Genomic DNA, 19,168 nt, shown 5'->3' on the forward strand with positions numbered 1-19,168 from the left:
TGACAGGGCGAAAAAAAAAATTCTCTTGCGATCTGCGCATTTGCATCCCCGATGACAATCTTTACATTATGTGTTGGGCACTCTCCGTAGGCCTTGTCACGGCTCTCATAGAACTCATCCTTCTCGTCATCAGGCTTATCGTTCGTTGGGGCATAGATGCTGATCAGGTTTTGGTGAAAAATTTGCCCTTCATTCTCAACACGCAAATGCGGTCGCTTATCGGCTTCCACCGGATAACACGCTTCATCTGCTTCCCGATCACCATGAAGCCAACTCCTCATTCTGCTCTGTCTCCGCCGCTATAGTAGATGTGGTACTTGAATGAAGTGTTCGCTATGGGATCCACCGTCCGGAATTCACGTTCTCCAGTTCTGGGCCACCGTATTTCCTGGATGGCTGCCACACTCACGCCGACCTTCTGCAGCGGGTTCATTCAAAATTATCACGTTCCAAGATCCGACTTTCCAATTGTTGGTTGCCGGATCTGTTCCCGTTGAATCAATCCGTTTGCTCTACTTTTGCCTTTCTTAGTAGCTGTAGAATCTTCGCTAGGCTACCTATCCAACCTCTTTGGGTTGCGCTACCTACATCGCGTTGAAGGGACTGCCTTCTCGATGCTGACATAACGCAACATGATGTGCACAGTTTAGTTTAGTGTCCCTTGCTGGCACTCGGACGATGATCAGCCGCCCCTAACATGGGGAATAGACGCTGTTGTGAGCCGCTCCTAACATGGTGGATAGACGCTCGATCAGATTTGCACCTCCCGAGAGGAGCAAATCCCCCTTCACTGCCGCCAGCATATTACCATAGTACCATTGTTTCCCGATCTTCCCTAAAGTTGCTCATATTCCTGCCAGCACCACGAAGAGGTAGGGATAGGAGTTGCTGAGAGAGGCTGAAGACCGCGAAATGGGGTCTATTTTATTCCTTTAGGTACGTTAAGTACCAATGGTACGCTTTACCCAGCATTTGCCAACCGTTTAGACAATTAAGTTCATCAAATCACGGCTTCCGACCATTGTGAATGGGTTTCTGAGGACTGACATACAACTGTTGGCATTTTTGGACCTGTTTCGGATTAAAGTTGAACACGGGAAGTTTTAGTTCGAATTTATATTTTTCATTGTCCTATCGTGGTGTACAGTGATGTGGGTATTTCGGTATTTGAACGCAATATTCCCATATGAAATCCACATTGCATAATTTCCGATAATAACAATCTACATCATGTGTATTTGCTTTGCACTCAGTCCAGTATTCAACATACTCACTATTGGTCAGTACAGATGGATATTAGGGAAAGCACTCGCACTAATTAACACGTATGTACTGAATGTGTATTACAACCAGTGGAAAGTTTTTCCAAAATTTCAACTGTACTGCACAACCGCGATTCTTCAGCTGTCCTTCGCATCGATTGCGTTCCTGTTTTTGTATACGATTAGCCAGCGCTACTTTGCGTCTTTATTTTAATCTAGTTTTGCTTATTTGGAACAATTAATCAAACTCTTTGGATAGTGTTTAATTTAGTTGATGAAAGTGTTGACAGTAATTCTCAAGTTTTGATTTTTTTTATCTCTGAAAATAGGCACTATTTGAAATATTGTAAGTTTAACTTATTATGAATAAAGAGAACTAATGAACTGATTTGATAAAATATGAATTTTCTATACTTGTTTAAAGCTGTTTTTTTTAAATCAAGTCCAGAAATATTGTAAAGTGATGCGCCTAGCTATTTATCAATTATCCAGATAATCATCAATATCAAGTCAATGTTTGCTTTTGAAATTGAAATTTTTATATGAAAGCTAATGTTTTTTTTTATGGACGAATCTGTTTGCCATCTATCGAACTATTTTAAAGCAATGTTAGGTATTTGTTACCATGTGTCAACATATTTCAATTTCATTCTGGAATGTCTGTCTACTTGTTGTGGTTTTTATTTATACAAATTATTTTTAGAAGCGTGCACATTCAACAACTGTTTTAAACTCTATAATACTTTCGTTGAGGCTTGATAGGCGATTCAGCAAATAGGACCCCGAAAGTCAATATAAACCATGAACCAATTGTTTAAAAGATCATTTTTAAAAAAAGGAATAGGAAAGCGTTACATATATTTTAAAAGCGGTCGAAATTATTTTACAGCAAATTATTAGTTTGGTGTAATGCTAAATAAATATTAAAAAGGAACTAATTTGAAAATACCTTCACAGAAATAGAGCAACAAAAGTCAGTAACGATCACATTTTTGTCTTAAGAATACACAACGTGTGGAACTTGTGGCCTATATTTTGCTGTGCTTCTGCTTTCATAAATATTCTATACCCACGATTAGAGTTTTACTGACTTTTTGTTTTCATAAGTTGTAATCAATTGCAAACATTTAAAATTGTTTTATCTATTTAAATAACAGTTAGCATACTTTTTTTGCTTTATATTTTTTGTCATTATCATTTCACTTGTAAGCTCGCGCCTTGTCGATGTTGGATTTTTCTGTGTCCGAGAATCCAAGAATGCTTTCGATCGCATTCAGGTGCCCCTGTGAGTTCTCCTTGTCCGTGAGGAAGTAGTAGATGGCGCTCTTGAGGAACTGTAGCGTCACCTCCGGATCAACCTTGTTCTTCACCTGCTGGGCGTCTATCAGCCGCTTGTACATGGTCTAGAATCAAGGTAGACGAAACGTTCAATAATTTTATTGTGTGTTTGTCCCAGCTCAGGAGACTAATTGCAAAGCAGTAGAAGTGCAGGAAGAAGGAAACTACGAAAGAAAGTGCAAGGACACTAAAGTAGATTAAATTTAATAGAAAATTTAATTGAACAGAAAGTAAGTCAGTTCAAGGCTTATCAAGAATAGAGTAGATAAAAGCAGAAAACCCTAAAGAAAGAAAACGTGTTTATTGCTATGCCATGCCTTGCGAGGAGATCAGCGCATTATCGCGGGGAGTTCGAACACGGGAAAGTCTCGCGCGTCCTTTTCGATTTCGTCGGTTAAAACACAAATACAAAGCTAACGACATGCATTTTTTAACGAATAGGAGGTTACTGAACATTGAAACGATCTAGAAAAAGAATACAAAAAAAATCAAATTCAAATGGCTGTTGTTGATAGAAATCCAAATTCGGATGAGGAAAGCTTTGTCTTTGACCTAAAACTGCTGCTACAAACCTTCCGGGCGCCCAAAAGCCACAGCGAAATTGCTTCTTTTGCGCTCAGTAAAACATGTGAGGTTCCGCCCTCTGGCTGATAGCTTGTGTCCTGTAAGGAAGAAGTGATTTCGGAATCGGTGGGAAAGGATTGCAGAGAGTTAGATTAAAATACATCAAGAGTTAGAAAATGAGTATGATTTTTCATAGGGGCTTCGGGTGGGTTCTCGTTGAAGGACGTGGGTGTGCAACAAAGGGAGATGGGAAGAATGGCGTTTCCCTTCCGGTTTCAGTCTCGTCTCAGAGTTGTATGACACACGGCAGGTAGTATTGCTCATAGTTTCGAGTTTTTGTTAACGAAGAAGAAAGAATGGAAGATGTTCTATGACTTTGTGGACGCCTTTGCTTTATCTTTATCAACATATTTCTTCAGTAGTGAGTGTAATGGTATTTATTTTTCCTTACTCAACCCGGGGAACTTTGCATTCGAATGGTAACTCACTAGCACATCACGTGGTTTTAACTATAGTTTTCGAAGAGTAATTACAGTAGCGAGTGATAAAAATGCATTGAAGGTATACGAAATAGTCATTCCGACCGATGGATAAGTTTTAATAAAACATGTACAAGATGTTTGTTGATGAAGTATTCCAACCTGAACCTTCTGGAGGATACCTAGTATGACAGTAGGTGGTCGACTTTATTAGGATTCCTGTATATTTTGGTCTTCTGACAATGTTTTGTTGATTATCGAACTGAGGTGCTAATCGTTACTGGTTGTTTCATAGAAGTAGTGATATTTAATTTAATTTTTTGTTGAATCAGTTTCGAAGGAATATCGTGCAAAGAAGCCTGAGCGAAACAGAAAGCGTCTAAGACGAGGGTTTATTAACAAACGTATCTGTCCCACAAATGTATCAGGATCCAAGAACTTGGTTAAGAAATCGGCAAACTGCATGTTACTAGCAATCGGTTTCACCTGTAGCCTTCCTGCTGCGATGAGGTCTGAAAGGATATTCAAATGCTTCGCTATCTTGCTCTCTACGTTCATGGCCATGTTGTTAAATCCACGGACCGTGGACCACGGTATTCATCGTACACCGTCACTGGTTGTACCCCACAGCATCGAAGTGTGTTTATTTACCAGCCGAGGATTGCTATAACGACTTAAATTGGTAGCTTATGGCTATTGCATCTTAGTGTAGTATGCTATCTATCTGTAATGAAGAAAAATGCAGCATTCCAGGGATTCCGACGGGGATGTTCCAGGGAGTCTGGAAGGAAAGTCCCGGGAACCAAATTTACCCTGGATGTCAACGGGAATGTATCTGGAATTTAAACGGGAATGTTTCAGGAATTCCTATGAGAATCTCTTAGAGATTCCAAATGGAGTCCTCCAGGAATGCCGACAGGGATACGTCAAGAATTCATACGGAAATATTACAGGAATTCCGATGGGAATGTTCCAGGAGCTCCGACAGGAATTCTGCAGAGATTCCGTCGGAAATCCTCCAGGAATTTCAACGCGAATGTACCAGGGATTTCGTAGGCTATGTTCCAGGGATGTAGAAGCAAATCATCGAAAGATTCCGAAGCAATCTGTCGAGGGAACCCTAAACAAATCGTCGAGGGACTCCGAATTAATCTTTCTGTGATTCCGAAAAGAATCCTCCAGCGATTCCGAAGAGAATCCTCCAGGGATGTTGAAGCAAATCGTTGAGGGATTCCTATGCAAATCTTCGAAGGATTTCGAAGCAAATTGTCGAATGATTCCGAAGCAATTCGTCGAGCAATTTTGAAGTAAATAGCCGAGGGACTCCGTACTAAATCTTTGAAGAATTCCAGATGAAACCTTCGATGTATTTCGAAGTGAATCGTCGAATGATTCCGAAGCAATTCGTCGAGGCATTCCGAAGCAAATCGTCAGAAGGATTCCGATCGTCGGGGGATTCCGAAGCAAATCATTGAGGGATTGCGAGGCAAAACATCGAGTGACTCCGAATTAAATCTTCAAGCGATTCCGAAGCAAATCGTCGAAGTATTCCTAAACAAATCGTTAAGTTTCCTTCCGAACGATTCCGAAACAAATCTGAAGATTCCGTAGGAATTCCCAAGCAAATCAACAAGAGATTCTGATGCAAGTCCTCCGTGAATTATGAAGGGTATCCCCCACAGATTCTCAATTGTATCCCTCAACGATACCGTAAGGAATGCAGTGTGAAATCTTCTGTATCCCGGTTGGAATACTTCGATGACCACTGCTAACTTTAAAATCCTAGGGGGGGCTATTTTTTTCTAGGGAGGGCTAAGCCACCCCTAGATAATATTCTATATGGTAAGATGATATTGCAATGCCTGAATGAACAAAACCGCTTACTGACTACCGGTCCTCAGTATCATTAGATTAGTCTGTCGGCGAATCCAGTTAAAAGCTTTTCTTCGGAATCTCACGTGAATCCGAGGGTAAACGTTCTATTCGCTTGAGTGCTGTCTAATGCTGTTGCTCAGACACTTGGTAGGTTCCCAAATAGTTCTCTGTACCTTCGAAAACTTGTCTGCAACCTTTGCTCTATTGGAATTCTCGATGCATTCTGCCATGCCAAACTTATGGAGCACCTTCAATAGACTTGCTTCGTAAAACAACGTCATTCTTCCGGTTTTATGTTCATAGCATATCTTTATTCCAATTCACGACATAGAAGATAATACGACTCGATACAATCGGCAACGACGAAGGCGGCGAATAAAGGATCACGATTGGAAGCTTGGAACATGGAACTACCAGTCGCCAGGCTTCGCAGGTTGCGACAGGATAATCTACGATGAATTACATCCCCGCAACTTCGATGTCGTAGCGCTGCAGGAAATCTGCTGGACAGGACAGAAAGTGTGGAAAAGCGGGCATCGAGCGGCTACCTTCTACCAAAGCTGTGGCACCACCAACGAGCTGGGAACAGGCTTCATAGTGCTGGGCAAGATGCGCCAACGCGTGATTGTGTTGCATCCAATCAACGCAAGGATGTGCAAGCTGAGGATAAAAGGCCGTTTCTTCAACTATAGCATCATCAACGTGCACTGCCCACACGAAGGGAGATCCGACGACGAGAAAGAAGAGTTCTATGTACAACTGGAGCAGACATACGATGGATGCCCACTGCGGGACGTCAAAATCGTCATCGGTGACATGAACGCTTAGGTAGGAAGGGAGGATATGTATAGACCAGTCATTGGACCGGATAGTCTGCATACCATATCGAACGACAACGGCCAACGATGCATAAACTTTGCAGCCTCCAGCGGAATGGTAGTCCGAAGCACTTTCTTCCCCCGCAAGAATATCCACAAGGCCACATGGAAATCACCTAATCAAGTAACGGAAAACCAAATCGACCACGTTCTAATCGACGGTAAATTCTTCTCCGACATCACGAACGTACGCACTTACCGCAGTGCGAATATTGAATCCGACCACTACCTCGTTGCAGTATGTCTGCGCTCAAAACTCTCGACGGTGTACAACACGCGTCGGAGTCGTCCGCCGCGGCTGAACATAGGGCGGCTACAAGACGGTAGCCTAGCCCACGACTACGCGCAGCAGCTGGAAGTGGCACTCCCAACGGAAGAGAAGCTAGGCGCAGCATCTCTTGAAGATGGCTGGAGAGATATTCGATCCGCCATTGGTAGCACCGCAAACGCTGCACTAGGCACGGTTGCTCCGGATCAGAGAAACGACTGGTATGACGGCGAATGTGAGCAGTTAGTTGAGGGGAAGAATGCAGCATGGGCGAGATTGCTGCAACACCGCACGAGGGCCAACGAGGCACGATACAAACGGGCGCGGAACAGACAAAACTCGATTTTCCGGAGAAAAAATGCCAGTAGGAAGATCGAGACCGTGAAGAGACGGAGGAACTGTACCGCGCTAATAACGCACGAAAGTTCAATGAGAAGTTGAACCGTTCACGTAAGGGCCACGTGCCACAGCCCGATATGTGCAAGGACATAAACGGGAACCTTCTTACAAACGAGTGTAAGGTGATCCAAAGGTGGCGGCAGCACTACGAAGAGCACCTGAATGGCGATATGGCAGACAAAGGTGGCGGTATGGTAATGAACCTAGGAGCACGCGCGCAGGACATGCGACTTCCGGTTCCGAATCTCCAGGAAATCCAGGAGGAGATCGGCCGGCTGAAAAACAACAAAGCCCCTGGAGTTGACCAACTACCAGGAGAGCTGTTTAAACACGGTGGTGAAGCACTGGCTAGAGCGCTGCACTGGGTGATTACCAAGATTTGGGAGGATGAGGTTCTGCCGCAGGAGTGGATGGAAGGTGTCGTGTGTCCCATCTACAGAAAGGGCGATAAGCTGGATTGTAGTAACTACCGCGCAATCACATTGCTGAACGCCGCCTACAAGGTACTCTCCCAAATTTTATGCCGCCGACTAACACCAATTGCAAGAGTTCGTGGGGCAGTACCAGGCGGGATTTATGGGTGAACGCTCTACCACAGATCAGGTGTTCGTGGCACTGCCCACACATAATCTATTTATCGACTTCAAAGCCGCATATGATACAACCGTTCGGGACCAGCTATGTCAGCTAATGCACGAAAACGGATTTCCGGATAAACTGATAGGATTGATCAAGGCGACGATGGATCGGGTGATGTGCGTAGTTCGAGTTTCAGGGGCATTATCGAGTCCCTTCGAAACGCGTAGAGGGTTACGGCAAGGTGATGGTCTTTCGTGTCTGCTATTCAACATCGCTTTGGAGGGAGTAATACGAAGGGCAAGGATTGACACGAGTGGTACGCTTTTCACGAAGTCTGTCCAGTTAGTTGGTTTGACCGACGACACGTAACTTTGAGAGGATGGAAGAAGCCTACATCAGGCTGAAAAGCGAAGCTAAACGGATTGAACTAGTCATCAACACGTCGAAGACGAAGTACATGATAGGAAGAGGCTCAAGAGAGGTCAATGTAAGCCACCAACCACGAGTTTCTATCGGTGGTGACGAAATCGAGGTGGTTGAAGAATTCGTGTACTTAGGCTCACTGGTGACCGCCGATAACGATACCAGCAGAGAAATTCGGAGACGCATAGTGGCTGGAAATCGTACGTACTTTGGACTCCGTAAGACGCTCCGATCGAATAGAGTTCGCCGCCGTACCAAACTGACTATCTACAAAACGCTTATAAGACCGGTAGTTCTCTACGGACACAAGACCTGGACGATGCTCGTGGAGGACCAACGCGTACTGGGAGTTTTCGAAAGGAAAGTGCTGCGTACCATCTATGGTGGGGTACAGATGACGGACGGTACGTGGAGGAGGCGAATGAGCCACGAGTTGCATCAGCTGTTGGGAGAACCATCCATCGTTCACACCGCGAAAATCGGAAGACTGCGGTGGGCCGGGCACGTAGTCAGAATGTCGGACAGTAATCCGGTGAAAATGGTTCTCGACAACGATCCGACGGGAGGCGAGGCGAGGTGCACAGCGGGCAAGGTGGATCGATCAGATGGAGGACGATTTGCGGACCCTCCGCAGACTGCGTGGTTGGCGAAGTGCAGCCTTGGACCAAGCTGAATGGAGAAGACTTTTATGTGCAGCACAGGCCATTCCGGCCTTAGTCTGAAAAATAATAATAAAAATATCTTCATTCCTAGGGAGTGGATCAGTTAACCACAGTCGGCCATAGAATTCATCCGGGCTGATTCAAGTTTCAATTTCAAAATAATTGACCGTTTTTTCCGGCTATGAAAAGGTCATCCTTATACAGAATGAGCTTCGATCGTCACGAAGTCCGTGCAGCTATTTGGTTTCGCCGGCGAAATAGATATTATGGCACGTAGCTCTGAGAAGATGAAGAATTAAAGAGGGAAGCTAAGCGGATCGTACTAGCCATCAACCCGTCGAAGACGTAGTACATAATAGGAAGAGGCTCAAGTGGGGGCAACATTAGCCACCCACCACGAATTTGTATCGCTGGTGGCGAAATCGACGTGGTCGTGTACTTGGGCCCACTCGTGTCCTCCGATAACGATTCAAGCAGAGAATACTGGAAACGCATCGTGGTAAGAAATCGTACGTACTTTGAACTCACAAAACGTTCCGCTCCAAACTAAACTGACTATCTACAAAACGTTCATTGGACCGGTAGTTCTCTATGGACACGAGACCTGAACAATGTTCGAAGAGGCCCAACGTGCAATTGGAGTTTTTGAAAGGAAATTCAGGTGAAACTTACGTGTCCAGTGAATTTTATTTGAAAACTAAGGTGAAAGATACATGAATTTCCGGTGGAAAAAATATTCATACTTTTTCTTCAGTTGGAAACAACGTGCAGATTTTTTTAAGAGTGTGCCTATTTTGAAATTCGCAACCACACGATCCTTGCACTGTAAACCTGACAATACCCATTAAAGAGTTGAAAAGACCCATTATTTGATGATATATTGAGCTGTCATAATAATGAGTATTTTGAAATTATTGATAATGTGTTCTTTTTCCCCATTTCGAAGTTGAAAGTTTTTACTCATTAGTGGGTGAAAATCGACTTGAACGAGAACGAGGAGAAGCAGGAACGAATTCGAATAAATTAAATGTAAGTAAATATATGTTTGATCAATTTAATTTGTTTGCGTGATTAAAAAAAATAAAACCGACGGACATTTCAGCTAACGGTTCATCAATTTACTTTCGTGTTGGTCGATAACAACACAAAACCATATTTATCGCCGGATAACTTCAGCTACTGTCACTGTTAAGTTTTGCGAAGAACCGTCAAGGCAATCAGGAGACGTACCTCCCGTGAAACCCGGAATCGGACGATGAAAAAGGAATCGTTTTGTTTGCTTCTCGGTTAAATATGCGATTGGAACTGGTAAGCAAATTCCGCCGGACAAAAAACGGTAACGCCGGTCAGGACGGAAATATGCCTTTGCCATCCCATGGACTCCCAGAGCCGCTGACGTTAAAGAAACCGTCATGTTTGCTTCCCGTGAGAATGAACGATTGGGATAGAGGAGTGAGCTCGTCATGTCCTCGGAGGATTGGTAGTGAGTATTCTTTTGATTTTATTCATGTTTTAATAAATTTTTGAAATATGAACTGTTTAAAATTTCAGCTAACCAAAATATTGTGAAGAAGTTCCTCGGCATTGAATCCCTCCTGATGTCGTTAGTCACCCAATCCAGCGGACCCAACCAGTTGTCGATCGGCGATATCTCCGGGAAGCAACTTAGTGGGGTGATTTTTGTTGCCTAGAATTACACAATGCCATTCAAAAGCTGAACACCGGACGGAAAATGATATCAGATAGATTCCGGACATTTCCGCTGGTCCGGTTTTGATAGATTATAGGAGCTAAAGTGAATTGTATTTTGTTTATGTGGTGTGAATAAATACTATCATATTTCTGCGTATTATTAAAATCAAAAAATTGCTTTATTAACAGCCTAGTTTTAAGATTATTTTAGTTTTTAAGAATGCTTTTCAAAATAATAAAGAGTGATTTTTACACATTTTCTAGAAAAACATTTTTCAAATAATGTGTAAAAATCACTCGCTGAACTGACGTACGGGCGGTTTACCCATTAATGAGTAAACGCTGTTTACTCTTTTAATGAGTTGAACTATTCAACTTCATAATGGGTACTATTTTACCCATTAAAGAGTACTTTAGTGGCACAGTGTGGATCAAAAGGAATTACTCGAAGTTCAACCGGTAAAGCTCTACAAACACGAGATCTGAACATCGCTCGTGAAACACCATAACGTAATTAATAATTAATTTCGAGCGTCTTAGGGGAAAATGTTATGGGGTTTGAAAAAAAAAAATATCTTCTTTTTACTTCCACTATTTGTTTTTACGTGTCTTCACAAATAGGGTAAGACGGTATACACTGTAAACCTGACAATACTCATTAAAGAGTAAAAAAACCTCAGTTTTTGACGATATATGAAACTGTCAAAATAATGGGTATTATATTTTTTCAATAATGCGTATTTTTAATTCATTTTATTGAATTAAACGTTTACTCATTAAGGATCTGTCTCAATTGGAAAATTAAACTTAAAAGTGACATTTCAATAATTATCAAATAACCCTGCTCGCAGAGCAAGATTACTTTTGACAGATATCGAATCATTTTGCATCGAGGTCTTATTGGAATTGCTGGGTAGCACCAGCCATTCTTATGACCGGGTTATTTGCTAATTTTCGAACTGTCACTTTTGAGTTTAATTCTCCAAATGAGACAGACCCTAAAGAGTGAAAAACTTGTTGTGTGGTTGGAACATGCGATATTCAACAATTCAAAAAGTGGCCAAGTAATGTGAAGTGTACTGTACTTGTGTACTTGTGTGTACTTGTGTGTACTTGTATTCAATCAATGGAAATAAAACGTAAGAATTAAAGTGATTATAATAATAGCGAATCTATTCAACAGTAATGCTTTATTCTATTCCCAGATCAGTATCACAATTAGAGGACTCCGTCAATAAGAATGTAAATATCGACTTATGACCCGCAGGCCGGGCGCTACGTAAATAGCTCTTAACAGCTGTAGCCACTGGTGTTAAGATTCCGGAATTCAGCCTAGTTCACCGTGGATTTGGAGTGGTAATACATACATTTACATTTTTCTTTTTGCATGGTAATACATAAATCCATTCCTCGGTTTTACCTAATTTAGCTACCGCTCGAACGTATGCGAATCTTTTCGACGTGAAGTGTAAAGATCAGCAGCCGGGGAAAACGAGGGAAGCTCCGATTCTGGCATTTATTATGTGATTACGACACCGTTCTTGCTAGGAGGCATCTTATGGAAAAAAATAATAGAATGTTTCCGAATCTGTAGCCGAAGCCGGTTGGCGGCAATAAGGAGAGCATTTGATTCCAGCATTGATTCTTGACCTGGCGCAACTGTTAGCTGGCGAGGCGGATGACCACGCCTTGATGCATTGATTCTAGAGGCAGTTACAGGCGCTCCGGAGACCAAGATGACAGTTTTCGGCAAAAAGGAAGATTTTCGTTTCCTGAATTGATTTTTACGGCAGCGCTGGTGGTGTTCCGGAGATAAAGGAGCAGAAGACGATTGTAGCTTACTTTGGTTCCGGAGGTAGCTACTGGTGGTGCTCTGACTGCTACGACTGTTGAAGAGATGGAATTACCGCGCTTGTACAAAATCTTAATACCTACCAGTACTATTATATCTTAATAATGTCAATCATACTTTCATCATGGGGAAAAAATAAAGATTTATTTGTAATAAAGTTCACAAATCCCTTTTATTTGATAAATATCATACTAATTTACCAAGAAATTTGAAGAAAATTAAAGAGTAAAATATACCCATTTTGCCCAAATGTCAAAATTGAATAATGGGTATAAATTACACTGGAAATTGACGTAAATGCTTTTTACTCATTAATGAGTAAACGCTGTTTACTCTTTTAATGAGTTGAACTATTTAAGTTCATAATGGGTACTTTTTTACCCATTAAAGAGTACTTTGGGGGCACAGTGTAATACGCCCCCCCCTAAGGCAACACCTATGATAACTTTTTTCTTTTCAACACAATTTAGGCAAACTTTGTGTTATTTGGTAGTCCAAAAAGTCGCAAATGCATTGCCTGTGAGATGTCATATAAAAATATTACTGAGAACACGTAATAAAGCTTTTTTGAAAAGTCGTGAAAAAATGGATTTCAAAAAGTGCCTGGGCAATACGCCCCACCTTAGCCAGAGACGTTTCAAAGCCCTTCATTAATATTTTTTCTATCCCATAATAAAAAGGTTACAAATCCTTATGTGCTTGACATTAAACAACCAACATTAGTCCATTCAAGCAGGTGTGAATTACATTTTAATATTTTCCATATAATATGGAAGCAACTGCTGCAGGCTCGCTGTGCTTGTGTCCAGTTGGTAAGGGCATACCGTCCTGCCTACACTGGGGCGTTTTGACCAGTGAAACATATTTTCGAAATCCTTTACATTTTTGAAGATGGAAGCAATTTTATATTACATTAATCACTGAGAAAAGTTATTTTGTTGCCCAACTGAGTGTTCCAGTGCAAATTTTGCGGACAATATGGTAGCATCGCTCCAGAATGTTGAGCAAACAAACAAAAGTTACATCAAAACTGTCACTTTTTGTATTTTGCTATTATTTTCATTATGTTATACAAAAATACTTCCACATTCACATAGTATGATGGTTTTACAAATATTTAAAGGTACCAACTGATTTTCACCCTTACTTAGTTTTAGTTTTCTAGAAATCAAAGAGGGGCGTTTTGGCCAGGTGGGGCGCATTATACCGTCTTACCCTAGTGATTCGACGCGTACAAGAAGGTGAGGTGGATTAGAGGAAACATTTCTGTGCGGCCTAGTTCTGCCGAAACGAGCTATCCGTCACGGCGTGTGCTGTCTTATCGCGCGTGCGACTCCGTTCGTTGTCCGACGAGGAAAAAGGCAAAGCCATGGCCTGCTCTTCCCTAGTCAGTGTTGGCAACCAAACCGTTGTACGATATTTGCATATCTGTCATCAATGCACTCTAAAAGTGGGTTGCCCAATTCCTAATATATCTCACCCTCACAATTTCATAATCGAAATGTGCGAAATCGTAAACACCGTACAGTTCTCGGCGGCCTTGGACAGGAATTGCAATTTTCCTGAAGCAGCTGAACACGTACGTCCTATTAATGGAGTCGGCGTATAAGGCTACCTTACACCTCGGGAAAATTTTCCGCCGGATTTTGATCCCCGTGCATTTTAAATGGGGCCGGGATTTTGATTTTCCTTGCCCAAATCCCGAAAACATCGCATATGCAAAAATACATGGGGAAAAAATCCGCCAACCAAATTCCCGAGGTGTGAGGCTACCTATAGAACGGCAATGGATCGATCGCTCCTCGTGAAGTTTCCAACCCCGGAAGCATTGCGAAAAAAAGGAGACCCAAGAAAGTTTACATACGAAAATGGAAAGTCGGGTGAGATATGCATGTGCGTAGAAGGAACAAATGTTCAATACGTTCGTGTGTTCGGTTTGCCACCAGAATTAAGTGATGAGATTTTATCATTGGCGCGAGTATAGAAAAGTGGAACGCGTTGCTTGTGAACAATTTCCGATCGAATCGGGTCTCGGTCATATGTATACGTGGAGTATATTTGGATCAAAAAAAGGACATTCCACCGACGATTGATGTCTATCACCGAAAAGGAAGAGTATATTACAACGGTCTTAAGGACAATTGAATAATTTGTTTGAGAAACTGCATATATCCTTTTTACACTATTTCGAGAAAACAATAAAAAACTGTTTTTTGAACAAATTGGCAGCGAATCTTTTGATTTCTTCGATACAGAAAAAATAGTTTTTGGCAAAACTCAACACCCTGGGGCACTTCCAGTGCGAAAACTGTAAGCAGTAATAATTGCTCTTCAAAGTGCGTGCACATATGAAGTTTCTCAAACAAACGAATAATTAAAAAATCATACATTCCTGAAAATATTTTTTTTGTATTATTTGCCAGAATACGTATTTTTGGACAAGGATTAGGAATATCTCATTGGGGATCGCAGCAAGCCATGCGCGCGGATGGTTGGTTTTGAATTTGCTGTCACGTTTTTGTTCGTTCGCGTAAGAAACAGATTCGGCTGATGTTTATATTTTGCGTGTACTAGAAAAGTGTTTTGAAGTTTAGAATTTACCTTTAATAAAGTGTATTTCTTAATTGAGTGCGCGAAGTCGTTTGTGTATACGGGGATGTGTGAAGTAAATTGTTCGTGGAAGTGATTGGATCAATTTGGTGAGATTGTTTCAATATGTTTTTATATGATTCCAAAATTAAATGCGCGCTGGATTAAAAAAAATCCGGAAGTTTGTTTATGGATCCATTTATCCAATTGATAATGGTAGCATATACAGGCGGGGCTTATTGCTAGTGAAAGTGACCTCGGACTGGACGTGAGTTACCAGGCAGTCTGAAATGGGTCACTGGAGCTGCAGTAGAGCTAGCACCTTCTAACTCCCGGGGTAAAGCTGACTTTATTAAAGACAGCTTTCTTCCATAATACCACTGCCAGACAGTGGGGGTTAGATTGAAGATACACACACACACAAGGATTAAGAATATCTCATTTTGGCCAAAAATGTTACATATGCAGTTTCTCAAGCAAAAGGTTCAAGTGTTTTCTATGCGAAGCTCCAGGTCATAGGGAAGAATCTTGTCCTCAACTCGTCCAAAATAAGCAGGAGAAAAGGCAACAAAAAGAGGTAGCTGGTAATACATACGCCGGGGTCGTCGCAGGAACGCATACTGAACCAGAAGCGCTGGAGGAGTATTTGATGATCAAATGGAAGCAGATTATGTTGAGCAACAACGGAAAGAAAACATAGAGAAATTGGAGGAGGTATCCAGAGCAATTCAGGAGGCCATATCAAGCCCACATGCAACTCAGCGGCGAACTCAATTTGCGGATCCGCGGTCTAGCTCTGGATCGGCTTTCAGGCTCTCGCTCAAAAAAGAAGTGTGTGCGTAAATCCTATCATTAAAATAGGAATAAAAAGTTGTTGGAATATTTAATTTATCTTGATCGGCTCCGTAGAGTTTTGCATTAAACAAATGAGTCTGATAAATAAACAAATGAAAAACAAGAAGGCGAGGTGCGTATAGAGCAAGGTGGATGAATCAGGTGAAAAACGACTGGCGAACCCTTTAGTATACCACGTGGTTAACGACTTGTTGCAAAACACCGTGTTTCATGGAGAATCTTTTTACATACTGCAAAGGCTTCTTAACTTCTTTTCAAATGATTGAAAACAACATTGTTACTAATCTAGTCGAAATTAATAGCGAAACGGTGTTCCGATCACAGATGTGCTGTGACAGAATCAATTTTTGAAGCGTGTTCTGCCCGAAAAGCCCCCAGCATTGACGAATACGAAGTTTCAGTATATTTATATTATCGAATATATTACCCGGACAATAGATAATAGGTTTTCTAAAGAATTATATCCGGAGAACCTGTATGTTTTGTCAAAAAAACATGCTTTAGTTAATTTAGAGATGTTAATTGCGGCCTTATCCTACTGGAATCCTGGATGTCTGGTAATCCTCCGACTTTATCCCCGTTGATATCCACATCAATAGAAGAATCCCCTCCAAATTAAAAAGGTCTTAAATCACCTCAAAATTCTGGCTGATTTCAAAACCAGATTCTGACATACCTATTTGGTTGTCACTTGTCGTGCCATTCTGCATGAATTTGTGATGTCACCCTCAGCATTTTCTTTGTAGCCGCGCATCTTACCGCTAGGCTAAGGAGGGCCCCTTTTGGTTTACAACTTCTACCTCATTTGTCTGTAAAGCCGTCATTATATATAATTTAAAAAAAATCGTTCGACTCGTCCCATTGCTGCTAGGTTTTTAAAAATAATGCTCTGTTTCACTAGTAGTTGTGTAACTCTTCACTTTCTATGACAACTGATAATAACTAAATTAAATCTAAAACAAAAACCTGCCTACCAAAATTAGGATGCTATTTTATTTCGTTCATTTTTCAATTATTTTTCGAAATTTTCGACTTTATGGCAAAAATGTCGCTACAATGGCCAAAAAGTTACAAAACAAATTAATCCATTCTGAACTGAAATTGGCACAAATGATATGGAAATTCTAAAAAATATTTATGAATAACGGTGGCGCTATTTTTATTTCGCCCAATGTAATGCAATCAAGAGAGTAATACAAAGTACCAATGGAACGTTTTCATATTAACAACTTGTAAATTACAAGCCTTCGGCGTCGGTAGTTCATGCACAGCTTTATTACATTATGTAGGTACTTGCTTCAATCGCCTTCAACAAACTATATGCACCGAATCTTTGTTGGAGAAATGCACAACATTTTACGCCGATATCACACACATTGCCGCCGACACAAAAAGCGTCAATTTTCGAAGCATAATAGTAATCAGTTTTCTTACAATCAAAATAAAACCTTAGTGGAAAATAAAAGCATACACATAGTGGAAAGATGAGAAAGCGAAAAAGAAACACTCGCAAACGTGATGATTTTTTGAGCAAAACGTAACCCCGTCTTACACAATATGAACAAAAATACAATGCCTATGCACACTGACTGATGATGACTGACTGATAACGGTTGTCCGAGATCGCGGGCGGCCTCGAAGGCCACATTCATGTACGAATGCTTCTTTCATACGGTTCGCGAGGGCACAAGTAACGCCGGAGTTGGTGGTTTGGGGCTGAAGCTGATTGGAAAATTTCTTCACTACACGAGCACGAGTAAAAACCATTGGGTGCTCTAACAGATTTTGTTTTTTTTTCTGGGTACAGAGAGCATCGGAAAATAGATAGAGACGCACTCGATCAGATGAAGTAAGCTTTATGTTGGGTACTATCGACGCTAGATAAAACTTTATATGGCGCCCGACAGACGTCTTCACCCCATTCACTTGACATAACTCCGATCGAGTGCGGTGATGATCCTACTGTTTGGAAAATATATTTCCACCCGCTCCCGCTTCACATCGCACAGCGAAACCTACCCGAATGTTCTCCAATTCCTCCTGGGTGACCTGGAGTTGCTGCATCAGTTCCGGCACCGAGACTCGACTTGGTGATGGGCGTGCCATATCAGCAGCCGCGTTTTGTTGCCCTTCCGCTCCCTGACCTTTGGTATACATGTGCAGATATATTTTGTTGGCTTTGCCTTCCTGCTGTTGGAGCTGCGAGTGGAGTTCTTCCAGTTGCTTCTCAAGCTCCCGGATGCGCTCCTTTGCCTAGAAATATATCAAGCTGTAAAAACTGTTGTTAGAAAAGTACAAAATGTTGTAGCCACCTGCTCGTAGTCAGGAACCAGATCACAATATCTGCTGTTGGATTCGGCCAGTTTCTGCAACAGAGCCTCAACGCGATCATTGTTGGACATGCGTATTTGTTGTTCATCTGCCTGGTGTTGCTTAACTAACTCTTCAATGCGAGCTTCATACATTTCAACCAGTCGTTGCTTCTCGGCATCAATTTCGTCGTCGCTTCCGCAAGCACGATCCTGCGTGTGCACGTAAGAATCCTTCGAATGGATTGACGAAGTGGTGATGTCCTCAAAGTGACCTGAATCAGCAAACGAGCTTTGCATTTCCGAAGTGGACATCTTATCCATGAACTGTACCTGGTGGATGCCGTGATTGTGAAGATGATGTCGAGGACTAGCCTTAACCACTTCGTCCGCTTGATCCACGATCGGCGAAATGCCTTGGGAGCTGGGTGTGTTTGCATCATTGGTAGTATTCTCCCGTACCGTTACTGCGTCACTGGAGTTAGATCGTTCCTCCGGGGAACTGAGCGAAGCCTTGAACAGGCGCAATTCAACAACCTCTTTGGTAAGTCTTAAGATTTCACTATCACGTTGCTCTAGGTCTATGCGGGCCTGCGAGAGCAGCTCTTTCAGTCGTCTGATCTGGCGCTGAGCCCTCTGGGTCGGGGTCAGATAGTCCTCACCCGTCTGACCAGCGTGGCTCGAGCAGTGCACTACGTATTTCATCTTGCGTCCACTAAAGGTGGTACCATTGCGAGCGACGTACGGATGGTCGCACGACATTCCGCTAGCCACTGAACTGTAGCTGTGCAACGAGTCCAAATCGTCATCCAAATAGCTGGTAACTGGCGATTCCGGCGAAACCGGTGGCGTCTTTGGGCTCAGACTGTTCTTGTGCAGTCCGTGACCGTGTCCCGGAGTGGTAGCCGATTCACAAGGGGTGTGCGGTCTGCGGGGTGATCGCTGGGCGCTATTGTTACAACTGGCGCTGTGCCCAGAGTTGACAAGATTCAAAGACTGAAAAAAAGTGTAATGAATGAAATGTTTAGTTTTTTTGTGAAAGATAAAGTATGTTTAAATTCAACAAGATGTAACCCGGTCCTGACAAATTACTCTGAATTGTCGCATTAGTATAAATATTTTCCATTTGCATTTCCACATGTAT

General features: G+C 42.1%; 1 protein-coding gene and 2 long non-coding RNA genes across 7 annotated transcripts in view; 2 read left to right on the top strand and 1 right to left on the bottom strand.

Moving 5' to 3' along the window:
- Positions 1–1,101: 1,101 nt before the first annotated feature.
- Positions 1,102–19,168, bottom strand: part of LOC134213119 (protein quick-to-court) — a 126,190-nt gene continuing 108,123 nt past the window's right edge. For 3 of the 5 annotated variants that reach the window (XM_062691739.1, XM_062691738.1, XM_062691742.1), the window contains 4 exons: positions 18,028–19,020; positions 17,735–17,968; positions 3,173–3,262; positions 1,102–2,665 (listed from right to left, as the gene is read on the bottom strand). In XM_062691739.1, coding sequence (XP_062547723.1) covers positions 2,462–2,665; positions 3,173–3,262; positions 17,735–17,968; positions 18,028–19,020 — 1,521 coding nt within the window. In that variant the 3' untranslated portion in view covers positions 1,102–2,461. Of the gene's footprint in view, positions 2,666–2,917; positions 3,066–3,172; positions 3,263–17,734; positions 17,969–18,027; positions 19,021–19,168 lie in introns of all 5 variants that reach the window. The other 2 variants (XM_062691740.1, XM_062691741.1) reach the window with 2 other exon arrangements.
- Positions 8,619–10,779, top strand: LOC134217264 (uncharacterized). The gene is made up of 3 exons (XR_009980968.1): positions 8,619–9,756; positions 9,830–10,210; positions 10,279–10,779. It is a non-coding gene; the product is annotated as an uncharacterized LOC134217264 (long non-coding RNA).
- Positions 11,316–12,387, top strand: LOC134217265 (uncharacterized). Its single transcript, XR_009980969.1, has 3 exons — positions 11,316–11,558; positions 11,625–11,775; positions 11,849–12,387. It is a non-coding gene; the product is annotated as an uncharacterized LOC134217265 (long non-coding RNA).

This window comes from Armigeres subalbatus, chromosome 2 (genome assembly GCF_024139115.2).
Source record: "Armigeres subalbatus isolate Guangzhou_Male chromosome 2, GZ_Asu_2, whole genome shotgun sequence".
NCBI classification, from domain to species: domain Eukaryota; kingdom Metazoa; phylum Arthropoda; class Insecta; order Diptera; family Culicidae; genus Armigeres; species Armigeres subalbatus.